General features: G+C 36.9%; 1 protein-coding gene across 1 annotated transcript in view; it reads left to right on the top strand.

The window, feature by feature from the left end:
* Window positions 1-14,175, top strand: part of L3MBTL4 (L3MBTL histone methyl-lysine binding protein 4) — a 394,385-nt gene that overhangs the window by 84,386 nt on the left and 295,824 nt on the right. Inside the window, exon 11 of the mRNA XM_036741011.1 lies at window positions 2,960-3,070. Within this exon, the coding sequence (XP_036596906.1) occupies window positions 2,960-3,070 (111 nt within the window). The remainder of the gene's footprint in view (window positions 1-2,959; window positions 3,071-14,175) is intronic.

Genomic DNA, 14,175 nt, shown 5'->3' on the forward strand with positions numbered 1-14,175 from the left:
TGATTTGAAGCTGAAAGGGCCCTCAGAGGTCATAGAGTTCACTGCTTCCATTCTACAAAAGAATAACTCAGGTTCAGTTAAGTGTAAGTGATCCGACTATGATCACATGGCTAGATGTAGATTTGTAGGTAAAACTCGAAGTGAGGTCTTCCCAAAGCAACAACCAGCATTTTATCCACTATATCATTCTGTTACTTATCATAATGGGTGATTCAGTATTATAAATTTTCATCTCCTAGTTTCATCACTTCAGCACTTACACACACACACACCCACACACACACGCACCCTTCAAATGTTCCATATTTTAAACATTGTGAAAAGGCAGTTTGGTGTAATGTATGTAGACCTGGGTTCAAGTCTTGCCTCTGACACACACCAACTTTGTATCACTGGACAAATAATTTAGTTTTTCCATCCTCTAAGCCAGAAGTTTCTTTTTCCATTTCTCACTTCCTGTGTCATTGGACAACTGCTAAGTTACCCTTGAATGACTTGCTCTTTATTTTATTGGGGGGGGGGCAGTTGGGGTTAAGTGACTTGCCCAGGGTCACACAGTGTCTGATGCTAGATTTGAACTCAGGTCCTCCTGACTCAAGGGCTGGTGCTCTATCCACTGTACCACCTAGCTGCCTCTCTTTTCTTTAAAAATACATTTTTGATAGCTTTTATTTTAAAATAATTTGTATTTTCTAATACATTCCTCCTTCCAGAGAACAATACCTTATAAGAAACAATAGAAAAAATGGGAAGGGAATGGGGGAAGCCTTTGGTAGTACTGATCATCATATTGAAAAAGACAGACTTTATACGTTGTACTCCATATCCATAGTCCCCCACTCCTGAAAAGTATTGAGAGGAGGTACCTTTTTCTGACTCTCTGAGGGCTAAGGTTTGACATTGTAATTTTGCAGCACTCAGTTTTTATTGCTTATTGCTCTCCGTTTGCAACAATGTCAATACAAAACAATATTCACAACATTGTGGTCATTGTATATATTGTTTTCCTGGTTCTGCTTATTTCAGTCTGCATCAATCCACATACATCTTCGCATTCATCATTATATTATTTCTCGCAGCGTGATAATATTTCCTTCCTTCCTTTCTTCCTTCCTTGCTTCTTTCCTTCCTTTCTTCCCTCTTTCGCTCTGTTCTTCTCTCCCTCCGTTCCTCTGTTCTTTCCTTTTTTTCTTCCCTCTCTCCTCTCCTTCTTCCCTTCCCTCCTTCCTCCCCTTTTTCTTCCCTTCCTCCCTCCCTTCCTCCTCCTTTCCTTTCTCTCTTCCTTTTTTCCTTTACTCCCTGCCTCCTTCTCTTCCTCAGTTCTTTGTTACTAGAAAAATGCTACTATAAATATTTTGGAGGGTTTGAGACCTTTATTTTTTGTCATTCGTCTCCTTGGAGGATATGCCTTGCAATGGAAGTTCTAGGTCAGTGGTAAGGGATATTTTAGTCAATTTCTTCACTTAATTCCAAATTGCTTTTCAGATTGGTTGGACCAATTTAAGACTCCACCAACAATACCTTTGTATGCCTCCCTTTTTAAAAATGATTCCTCCAACATTGACTAAATTCTTGTTTGTTGTCCTTGCTAATTTGCTAATAAAACCTCAGAGTTATTTACTTTTGCTTTTCTCTTATTATTAATGTTTTGGATCATTCTTTCCTGTTATTGTTAATAGTTTTTAATTCTTTAGATAGCTATCTATATCCTTTGACTGGTTATATATTGGTGAATGGTTTTGGCCTTACATATTTTTGTTTCCTGTCTGTAGACCTTGGATATTAGGTAATTATCAGAAATATTTGATAGAAAGATTATTTTTCTCAGTCAATTCCTTCCCTTATTGTTCTAGTTGTTTTAATTTTCTTCTTGCAAAATCTTTTTTAATTTCATGGAATTGAAATTACCTGTTTTATGTTTTGGAATGCATCTATCCCTTGTTTGGTTAAGAATTCTTAACCAATATTACATTCTAATAGAAGAGAAGACATATGGGAATAGTTTCCAGGGAAGAGTGATTTTATCTGGGAAACCATCTTAATTCTTACCCCTTTAAATAAATAAACACATATAATACATATACATGCATATACACATATAAATGCATACACCTGTATCTATTCATATTATGTGTAATCTGCTAATAATTGTAATATTACTGCTTTTATCCAAGATCTTTACATTAATTTTTTGTAAGAGTTTCTCTTTGTGCATTTTCCTTATTTCTTGCTTCTCATTACAAAAGTGCAAAGTAAGAACAGCCAGTGGTTATTTGAATTGCAAGGTATTTATAAGAAAGAAAACCAATACACACACAATAAAAAAAAAAAACTTTGAAGAGATCAAAGATTCTGATGGACTGTCTCATTCATTAAATTTGTGGGTCAAACATCCTGTGTCCTGAGTATCTTCAGTATTTCAAATAGCCACCAATTGATGGTTCACAGGTGGGTTAGCTGAAATAACATTTAATACACTTTAAGCAACTTTTAACAAAAAAAGCATTGATTTTCATCTCTTTGACTCGTTTGAGCAGTTAGTTTACGTTAATTTTCTGCCATGGTGAAACTGGACATTGGAAGGAGTGTTAGATTTGGGGTGAGGAAACCTGGATTCAAATCCAGCCTCCCCAGGTGTATGACTTGATGCAGGTAAATCACTTAACTTTCCTAGGCCTTAATTTCTTCATCTGTAAAATAAATAAGTTAGACTAGAAGACCTTTTAAGTCCCTTCAAAGTCATTACCAGTGTTAAACATGGCTCATCACCTCCTCTTAGAATGGATTTCACAAAGAAATATTTACTTTGCCAGGGTGGAGTGTCTGTGTATCTAATTTCCTCTATTTCTAAAATGATCAAAGTATTAAGTTAAAGAGCATCCTGACTTCATTTTTCTGCTGTCTCTTTGGCTTTGGATGCCCTGTTGGTTCTGACTTGTCTTTCTCATGTTCATTGCAGCGAAAGCCTCATGGATTCCTGGTGAATATGAAACTTGAAGCAGTGGACAAGCGTAATCCTAGGCTAATTCGTGTTGCTTCTGTCGTAGATGTAGAAGACCAAAGAATAAAGGTAATGTTTTCAGATTACTAATTCTCCACTCCCTATCCCTCAACCTACTTCCATTTTAAGGATGTCATCCCATTTGCCATCTTGTGGGGAGGAATAGCAACTCGCTTCTGCAAATGTAAAGCCTAATATATAGAGTGCAGCCTTGTCGGTAATGGACATAGTAATAACAGGCTTAGAATTCCAAGGATAAAATGTGCCTGATTTATTGAGAAATCAGGCGAAATGAGACTGACCTCATTTACCAACACAAGCTTTGCTGAGTATGATTAGTCCCTGCACTCTCATTTATTTAGGAGTGGGTAGGCTATGCAGGCTAGAAGTGACTCACGAGCTTCAGAGAGATGCTAATACATTTTCCATTTAGGCCGTCACTAGAGTTTCTTGCATGCTGATAGCATCATTGTTGTTTTTTTTTTCTCCTCCAAAAGCAGCTGTGCATTGCAGTCCTTGACAAACACCAACACAGTTTTGCCTTTTCCTCTTATCTCAGTCACATTGTGCAGAATAGAAATGCAATCCCAATGCTATAGCTAAAAGAAGAGATTAGGTTTTAAGGTAACATTTTGATTAATAATCACATCTCTGAACCTCCTCAAGATGATATATATTTTAAAAATCAGTGAATCAAAAGGCCTTAATTTTTTTTTATGCTCAGCATGTAGAGCTTCAGTGTAATTCATTAAATCATCAAAATCACATGGCCTCAGCTCAGAAATCATTTTTCACCCAGGCACAGTTCATTTTCATAATAATAAAGAAATGAAAGCAACATAATTTTAAATGATGCTGTGCAGAAAGAAGTTTTGATTTAGTCTTCATATACTCATGGTCAGTCAAAAGAAATGACCTTTTGATGTATTGTTTCATGAAAGTAATATGCAATTGACAACAGACATTTCAGATACATCTTATAGAGAATAATCTAGTAAGATATTATTAATAAATGTGTTAGATGTACATTCTAGCATCAATGGAGAGTTAAAGATTGAAGTATTCTTTTTAGGTCATCCAGTCCAGCCCTTTCATTTTTCAGATGAAGAAAATGAGACCCACCTAAGTAGAGTTCATTAAATGGCAGGGTCAAGATTTAAACCCAGTTCTGTGATGTGATTTCCAATTAAGTTCTTCTTCTCTGTCGTGCTGCCAACTGGAGGTAGCAGCTTGTTGGGCTTTAAAGGTAGAAGGAATCTTAAAGATGCTTTAGTAAAAACTTTTCATTTTACAAATGAAGAAACTCCGGTTTAAGAGCCTAGTTAATGTGAATTACTCCAGTATGACAAAGTAGTAGGTAGTAGGTGTTATACTGATGGTGTCTTAATTGGCTTTAGATCCTAGTGCCAAGGAAAATTCTAGGAAGAATCTTCATCTTATGATCAAGGTGTGATTTATAGAAAGAGAGAATGATGGTTTAGTACTTTGCTTTTACTTAAAATGTTAACATTGTTATGACTACTTTGAACTTTTTATTGTTGCATATTTTGTGTTTTGCTCATGGAACATTTATTTTACTCAATTTTGAATGGGATTTTCTTGAACCTTTTTTTAAAGCTATTAGAATTTTTTGTTTAACATACAGATAAGTAACATTTTACATATTCAACCTGTTCCTGAAACTTGGTTATAAATGAATTTCTATAAATTGACTTAAACTTCTGTGTTGAATTCAATTGTTGTCTTCTTATTGAAAAACTACTTTCCCACCTAAATGTATCTCAGATTGTTTTAGGATGACAGTAAAAGAATGTTTAAAAAAATTTCCAGTCAAGACCTAAAATATTCGTTTTGAACTGTAATCAAAATACCATCCTAAATGCATAAGACAAAGATATGGGAGTTATGGTAGATTGCAAACTCAATACACATTAACAATGTGATGTGTCAGCCAAGAAAAGCTAGTTCTATCCTTGTTTACATTCAAATTGATAGTGTCCCAGGGAGGTCAGTGAGAATTATTCTATATTTTTTCTGTGATCTTTTGACAGAAGAGGAGACCTTCAGATGAGGCTGAAACATAGTGGGAGAACAAGAGACCATTACACAGGGGGAGACTGAAGGAACTGTGGATATTTAGATGTCATATATTTAAGGACTTATAACATAAAGGCGTTAGGCTTGTTTTGCTCATCTCCAGGATGTAGAACTAAGGTCAATGGGTGGAAGTTGGAAAAAATCAGATTTATAACTCTATGCCTGTGAGGCATGGAATATCAGTCTTTGAAGAATCAAAGTTGAGAATCATACAAAGGGAAAAGAAGCATGGTAGGCCTAAGTACCCTGCAACACATTATTGAAAAAATTACTGGATAGAAATAGTGTAAAAGTTGTCAATAGAGAGGACTTTTGACTAGGAGAAAACACAGGCTGGTTATGAAGGAAGAGGGAGGGATAACTGATAGAGAATCTATGAAACTTGTTGATAGTATATTTGTAAGAGACCAGAAATAATCAATAAACATAATAGGAGATCATAAATTGTTTGTAATCTGCATCATTGGAGGGAGTACACTCATTAATAAGATCAAATATCAGCATTAAGGAAAACTTTTTAAACTTAATTCCTTTCCAGAATTTGAACATAACTTTCTTGGGGAAAAGAGAAAGTTCCTTCTCACTAGAAATCATCAAGCGAAAGCCAATTAGCGACCATTTGTTGGCATTGTCATAGAATAACTCTTGTTCAGGTATAGGTTTAATTAGGTGGCCCTTTAATTCTGTGCATCTGTGAACTCTGGGTTGGAAGGAGATGGATCTTGTGTTTTCCATGTTGCCTAAACCTGTAAGCGCATTAATGTCCTCTCCAAAGTTATTTACACACACACACACACACACACACACACACACACACACACACACGCACGCACTTGCATACACGCGTGCATGCACACTCCCTGCCCCCCCCTTAGATATTTAGCTAGTTCTGCTAAAAGGGGTAATTTTACTCATTAAACTAATTCACCATTTAATAGCTATGGCTCTTAACAGCTGTTTATGTATTTATTTTTTGAGGGAAATCCATGTAAAGACATGAGTGGTCTTTTTGGGGTTATTTTTTCTCTTTATAGGGGTATAATTGTCTCTATGCACTTTTTTTAGCATCCAGATAATCTGAACTATTGTTAGTACTATTGATAACATTCCCACAAAGAAATGGAGAAAGTAGCTATTTCTACACAATGTATCTGTAAATCAGAAAACTCTGCAAATACGCGCTACCATATGCCCATTATGACCTACCTCTTATTGGTGAGTGAATTACTACTTTTTTTTCTCCAAAGTGCTGGCTTCCTCCTGTTGTTCTTTGTTGTGTTTATTAATTACCACACTTATAAATATTTATTATGTCCTTCCATCAGTGTGTCTTGTTCAATTTATAGTCAGTTATTTTGTTTAATAATCATTCTTTTATTTGGTTGCACAATGTATCCTTTGTATCTGAAAGCCCCTTCCTGCCACCGTCTCAGAAAATACATGTTAAATTACCATTGACTGATGGATGTTCTTAGGAAAGTTAGCCTTTATTTGGGAAAATATGTACTTCTACAAATAAACGTATGGAGATGACTTAAAACATAGTAATATTTAATACATATTTGCTGTGGGAATGGCAGCTAAGCTGTGAAATGAATAATAGATGAATCTCAAATAGATGCTTTTCAGCATAAGGTCTATTGAATCATTAATAAATTGAGTTCCTTCAGTTAGTTTTTTCATATTTAATGCATTAACAGGCTGTATTTATGGCAATTCTAAAAGGAAATAAGACTATGGCCAGAAGACATTAGCATGGCATATTGGCAACTTAGACTAAAGATAGTTCTGAATTTTAGGTCAGGTTAAGAAGTTTAGAAATTTCTGTTTTAAAGCATACAGGGAAATTGCTTGGAGGTGTTAGTCCAAATGCAAGACAGCTAATACCCACTGAAATTAGGGGTTGTGCTCTGCCTTGGGGAAGTCATAGACCTTGGTGAGTCTTAATTTAATTGGCTATCAAAAAGGGAGACAAATTAGTGCATCTTTGAACTTGTCAAAATTTCTTACTGGAAAAAATTAAGAAAAGGCTTTTGAAAATTGGGGATATAGTGAAATAGTGTTAACTAGTTGCTCTTTTCTCTAAGACTTGACCTTCTAATTACTGGTAATAATGGCGTCAGTTATTGCCGATTTCTTTTCAGTTTAGATCAAGATTTTGAAAAATGGTGTTTTTAAAAGTTTTAATAGGGATCACAGTATGGAAATTTAAAAATAGGCAAAAGACCAAAGTGGAAACAGGTATTATTTCTACTCAAATTGAGCCAGGTAAGGTTATTTAGAGAAATCCTATTCATGTCTTTTAAGGATTATGTATAAAGAACATTCATATTGAGTCAAGTTATTGTTAAAATACACAGGTTTTTTTTTACTATACCTTGTAATCTCTATGCACTTACACATATACACACACTTTTTATGTGTAACATAGTTGCTGAACTAAACTTTGTTTTATATCAATAAAACTATTTTCTCCAAGCCTATACAGCCTATAAATCTAGGTAATGAACTTTTTTTTTTTAAAAAAATAAACATTTTCCTAAAACTTTCTAAACTATTTCAAAGTAGTCTAGAATTTCGTTTTTTGTTTCTACTTTTTTCTTTCAGAATTTTAATTGAATATAGATCACATAGGGGAAAAAAAAATATGTGTTCTTTCCCAAATATAGCAGCTTTTGTGCTTAGGAGAACTAGCATCTTTAAATATCTACAAATGGACAGATAGTACTTCAGTCTCATATTTTATATTAAATTTGGTGCCTCCTACAATAAATACATTTTTCCCTCTAATATTTTATTGTGCTGATGCATTGGTTTTGTAATGAGATTGCCACCCACAGAGGCATTTCTTTCTTGTGATGTATTAGCCAACTCCAGATTCCAACAGCCAACGATTTTGCATAAATGAAAGTATACAAGATCAGGAGTCAGAGGATTTGAGTTCTGTGTGACCTCGGACAAATCAATTAACCTTTCTGAACCTTAATTTCTTTTCATCTGGAAAAGGAGGACAGTAATACAGTTTTTTCCTCACTTGGTAGATATACACACCAAACAGTAAGCTATAGATAAAGAATTTTATGGATTGTGAAGTGCTGCAGTGGGGATCATCATCATCATCATCATCATCAGACCTAGAAGCTTCCAGTATTTATTAAATCCAACTCATTATTAACCTACCATGTGCAAGATACAGTTCTTGATTCAGGACATTTAAAGTGACAAATGAAACGTTCTTGTCTTAGGGCAAAGGTTCTTATCCTGGAGTTAATTAACTTGTTTTTTTAAAAAGTATGCGTATTTTGATGATGATACTTCCATGTAATTGGTTTCACTTCTAATCTCCTGCATTTAATTTTATGTGTATAAAGCATTATTCTGGGAAGGGGACCCATAGGCTTCACCAGACTATTAGAAGGGTCCATTATGCTGCAAAAGGTTATGAAATCCCTGGACTAGGGAGATATATGTTGAGGAGATAAAGGTATACTAAGAAGTGATTTGAGATAGAAGATAAGGCACCAATAACTGCGGAGGGTGGGGGGGGGGGTTGAGGGAGAGGAGGAAAATTGAAAAGGCCAGATAAATGAGGTAGAATCTGTCCAGAACTTGTAAGAAAAATAAATACAGTATGAGAACAGTGTGGATGCAGGGTATGAAAGAGAGATGATCTTTTTAAATGAGTGCCTCAGGAAAATTTGAGGAAGGACAGTACATTTTCAGAAGAATGACATTCAAGCAAACTTAGAAAATATGTTTTTAAAAATCCAGCTGAATTTTGATCACAGCTGTTAGACTTGTGTGCAATTCCCCCCCCCCCTTCTTATTTGCCATAAGGTTGTGGGTGGCAGTAGCTGGATAGCTGAGATCACCAGAGGCCAGAATGCTGGTAAACAGTAGCTATTGTGGCATATGGGCAAGAGATAATTTGGGGGACATTGAGTAGGCACTGTGAATCCAGAGAGCCAAGCTGTGGTCTTTGTACAAATGGGGCAGAATCCAGTCAGGCAAGCCAGAATCAGGGTCTATGAGGTTATGCTGTTTTAGCCCATGGTTTCATCTTCAAGGCTGAGAGGTGGAGAGTGATGGATCTTGCCTCTGATCTCACTTGACACATCAGAGTTGGCCTTTGAAAAGACTATATGTTGATGGTTTTTATAAAAGGCTGAACCTTTGGGAAGGTGCTGAGTCTATCTGAGTAGTTCTATTTACCTTCTTTATCCTTAAATGTCTTCATCCTGAAAGATCATATCAGCCCTGGAACTCAACATTTCTTCAGTTCTCTTTGCCTTTGAGACCGCTTCCTCCCTCTGATTGGAGGATGGAGACCAGAAATTCCTTTTAAGGAGAGAGCCCAGATCAGCCTGGCTTCATTTCCCTTCAGGGTGTACTCCCCTATAGTTCCTTATCAGGTCCCCATTTCCAACCACCCTCCCCTGACCCTCCCCCACTACCAATTTCTGCTTCTTTTTGTATGTTTTTTCCCTCATTGGATTGTAAGCTTCCTCAGGGCAGGGCCTGTCTTTTCCCTTTCTTTTTATCCCCAGCACTTAAAATGGTGCCTGACACCTTTCAGGAACAGAATAAATTAACAGCCACTGACTGACTGTCAATCCCAGCTTTCCCAGTTCTGTTTCAGCCTTGCCATCTTGGGCTTTTCTGAGAAACTCTGGTTCCTGACTCAAGCTGGCCTTTGGTTTGCAATCTCTTGGATCCTATTTTGGATCCCACCTCTCATTCGCCTGGAGGAGATGACCTAAAGAAAAGAAGCTTGACCAAGTAGGAAGGCAGAAACCAAGAATATGTAGAAAGACAGGAGAATAAAGGCAGAGTTGATGTTCAAATTCAAGGAGTATTTGACCCAAATTCTAGATTTAAAGGCAGAGTGAAGGGAAGGATTATTATTTTCAGGCATGGAAGCCTTGGGCTTATCTCTCATTCTTCCCTGCCCCTCACTCCCTACATGCAGTTACTTTTCATGTCCAGTTGGTTCTTCTTCCATCAATCAAAATCTATTAAGGGTTAGATGTGTCCACGGCCAGTACGTATGACAGTACAGCTAAAGATGTGACCATTGATAATGGAAAAAAGACTGCTGCACCTCCCCATTTTAAATATCTTTCCTAGGTATACACAAATAAGGACAGTCAGGATATGTGCTCATGGTGAAGTAGAAACTTATTTCAAGCACCTCAGGTGCTCAGGCTTGCTCAGCGTAGCCTAGAGAGATACAGTCTAGATACTGTAGGACACGGGTTCTTAACTTTTTTTGGTGTTATGGATGCCTTTGGCAGTATGGTGACAGTTATGGTCTCTTTCTCATAATAATATTTTTAAATGCATAAAATAAAATATATAGATTTACAAAGGAAACCAATTATGTTGAAATAAAGTTAACAAAAATATTTTTTTTGAATGTTCATTAATCCCATATTAGAACCTTTACTGTAAGGGCACGCTACTCATGCTTCTAGCACACCTGCAGAAGATCTCTATGAAGATGTCCTCACACTCAGAGCACCATAATGCCTGAATTACCACTCTGTAATTCAGTTTGCCTACCAACCCTTTATTCAATAAAATACAAGGTGGGCACTTGAGTAGCTGAAACAGTAAGGCAATAGTAACAATGTAGATGATAATTGTTAACATTCCTATGTGGTTTTGTATCGCAAAGTATATGAGACTCTCCGCATAGAAGCTAGAAGAAGTAAACCATTTATTCAGACACCAGAGAACCAGATCCCATAACCACATCTTCAGCTCCCGCAGCCAGTCATTCCACTTCATCATAACAGCAAGGAACCCAAAACATTCCATACAGAGTATCACAACATGGAGCCTCTTCATCCCAAAACCTCTCTGACCCCCTGCTGGGGTCTTCTCCAAAAACAAACTCACAGTACAGCTAAGTCAGCCTGTTCAGTTCAAACAATCATGAGAGTGGCCATTAGTAGCCATAACATCTCTCTCTCTCTCTCCCCCCATTTTTTTGTGATATAACTTCCTTTTCCTGTCAGGAAGCTCCTCCTACCACATGTGTCTTAGTCTTCCTGTGATATAAACAGGTTACATGGCCTATTAATGGGTGGGAAAGATATTAAAATCTAAATTGCTACTACAGTAGCTAGCATTTTGTCCTCTTTTCCATAACTCTGATCTGAGAGAAATCACTTGCCCTGTGTATATCACTGCTTCCCCTTCTACTCATTTCATATGTTGCTAGGAAGACCCATGTTCAAGTCCTCACATATACTGGCTTTATGGTTATGGGCAAGTAACAGGTTCATCGGATCATAAATCATAGTCACTTAACCTCTCAGTTCCATGTACAGTTTTCTAAGGCTATAAATTATAAGGATGACCAAGCCATGTTAGTGGAAAGAGGTTGAGTTCCCCATAGGAATAAATTTACATTCTTGAGTCTCATCTGTTCCCACCTGCCCCCAAATAAGTTTCAATTAAAATTCAGAAGCTGCCCTATTTCCAGATAGACATGCCATCTTTGTAAATGGTCAGTAAATGTGGTCCAAATATATAGGGATATTTTGGAATATTCATAACCATAAGGATTCAGGGTCCTGACAAGTGAAATTCAAAACTAGTAGAATTCTAGAGAGGCTGGAATTCTAACTGATACTAAAATTTCTCTGTTCTTTAATTTGTCAGAGTCTGAATATCTTAAACCTTATAGATTTTGTTTTTTTATATCTCATATTTTTCCCAAGTGTAAGCAACATCTCCTTTTCATTACAGATGAACTTCTTTCAGGTTGTGTTGATATTTCAGCTGGTTTTCAATGGTTCATTATATTTTCCCCCATTTCTTGGGTGGTGATTGGCCCATTTTCAGATAGGTGGCCTCGCCAAAAGCTTCTGCCTGTGGGCTGTAACATAAATATGTAATGATGGTAATGAGCTCTAGTGTGTGGGTTTTACTGACACAGGTTATTTGCAAGTGGTGACTTATTCCTTAGGCATAACAACCATGAAATGGCTCCTGGCACTTATTAATAACTGGATGCTCTTCTGCATTTATGTTGTCTCATAAAGAAGAGGCCATTAGTAATGCTGGATGGGAACTTTGATTAATCAATGCTTTTGTATTACTAATGTTCCTTGATGAACCAAAGTGCTTCCTGTAAGCGGGGCTCAATGAAGATTATGTTGTATTTGGGTAATTGAAGTGATGCATCATTTCATTGCATATGGTTCTATTTCTTGTTGGAACATTGTCACAGTGAATCATAGTCAAGTTACAACAGTGTCGTTGAATCGCATATCATAGGACCATTATACTAATATTATATGAAAAAGAGTGGAAATGTAGGGTAGCAGTAGATACATAATGGATAGTCAATGTTAAAAAGCCATTTAGAATGGTAATGGTTGCTAGTGGTTTTCTATCATTAATGACAACCTTTTTTTTTAAACTAATTAAAAATGCCACACGCTTTAGCTTCAGTTATATATTGAACATTTGTTTTTTTATGTTGCATTTTACCAAATACAGTGCTCAAGGAGAATGAGTGATCAGTTCAAGAGGACCCTCTATTTCAATGGCGATAAGCACTGTGCATGTACTATTGTGTGGTTTGGAGGCGGGGTAGTAGTCCCAGATTTCTACGGTCATTTTACCTATATCAAGGAAATATACACTGGTTGAACAGATTTTATCCTTGATAACAATCACAAATATAAAATGCTTCTACCCTTTTGTTCAATTGTGTTCAACTCTTTGTGATCTCCTCTGGGGTTTTCTGGGCAAAGATACTGGAGTGGTTTGCCATTTCTTTCTCCAGCTCATTTTACGGATGAAGAAACTGAGGCAAACTGGGTTCAGTGACTTGCCCCGGGGTCACACAGTTAGTAAGTATCTGAGGCTGCATTTGAACTCAAGCACATGAGTCTTCCTGATTCCAGGCCCGGTATTCACTGCACCTAGCTGCCCCCTTTCCACTATACTATACATTAAAACAAGCAAATAAATAATTTTTTTTAAACCTGAAAACACAAACACAGAGTCAGCTGTGGCTTAGTGAATAAGGAGCCTGCCTTAGAGCCAGAAAAGCCAGGGTTCAAAGTGCTTCCTCTGCCACAAACTGGCTGTATGATCCCTGGAAAGTCCTGTAAGGTCTAGATCTCTCTATGTCCCTAGGTAATTCTCTAAGACTCTGAATTGCAGAGAAGGGGTGGACCTGCATTAGTAGTGAGTTTTTCTCAAGGGGAGTTCTCCCTGCTAATGAAATCACATGTCTGATTCAAACAGAACAAACATCACATACTCATGAGTTTAGGATGCCCCAATCCCCTTTCTAGTCACTTCTTCCTCTTAATAACTTCTGCTTGCTCAAGGTGTACCACATGTTATCCTGTGGAAGCCTTTCCATGATCTATCTATATGTTAATCTTCTCTCCTTCCTCAAATGAAATTTACTTTTCATTTGTTTAGGACAGTGATTTCATTGGTTTTAGGGAGTGAGAAGAATCTCCCTTTACCAATGCGGATCAAAAACTGTTCAGCAATTTATAGTTTTGAAAAGTTACCTGGGGTGCTGAAAAAGTAAGTCAGTTGTCCAAAGTCATATAGCCAGTCTGTGTCAGAGGCAGTATCTGAAGCAGTCATCCTGATTCTTGTGATGAGCTGTCCAGTAAGAAAAGCTGCCTCTCTTTATATTTATTCATTTGTGTTAATATTATATCTTTATATTAGAGACTACTAGGGGAAATAGAGGGTATAGTTTTAGGCATGGACTCAGGAAGACCTGAACTCAGATTCTGACTCAGATATTCCCTGGCTACACCGTGTGATCATTTAACTTTTCTCAGTGTCTTTCTGCATCTATAAAATGAGGAGCAATATTGGGCTCAATGGCCTCTTAAGTCCTGTTGTTGTTGTTGGTGGTGGTGGTGGTGTTGTTGAGTTGTTTCAATTGTGTCCAACTTTTTGTGACCCCATTTGGCGTTTTCTTGGCAAAGATACTAGAGTGGTTTGCCATTTTCTTCTCCAGCTCATTTTACAAATGAGGAAATTGAGGCAAATAGGGTAAAGTGACTTGCCCAGGGTCACACAGCTAG

The sequence above is a fragment of the Trichosurus vulpecula genome, chromosome 1 (genome assembly GCF_011100635.1).
Source record: "Trichosurus vulpecula isolate mTriVul1 chromosome 1, mTriVul1.pri, whole genome shotgun sequence".
NCBI classification, from domain to species: Eukaryota; Metazoa; Chordata; class Mammalia; order Diprotodontia; family Phalangeridae; genus Trichosurus; species Trichosurus vulpecula.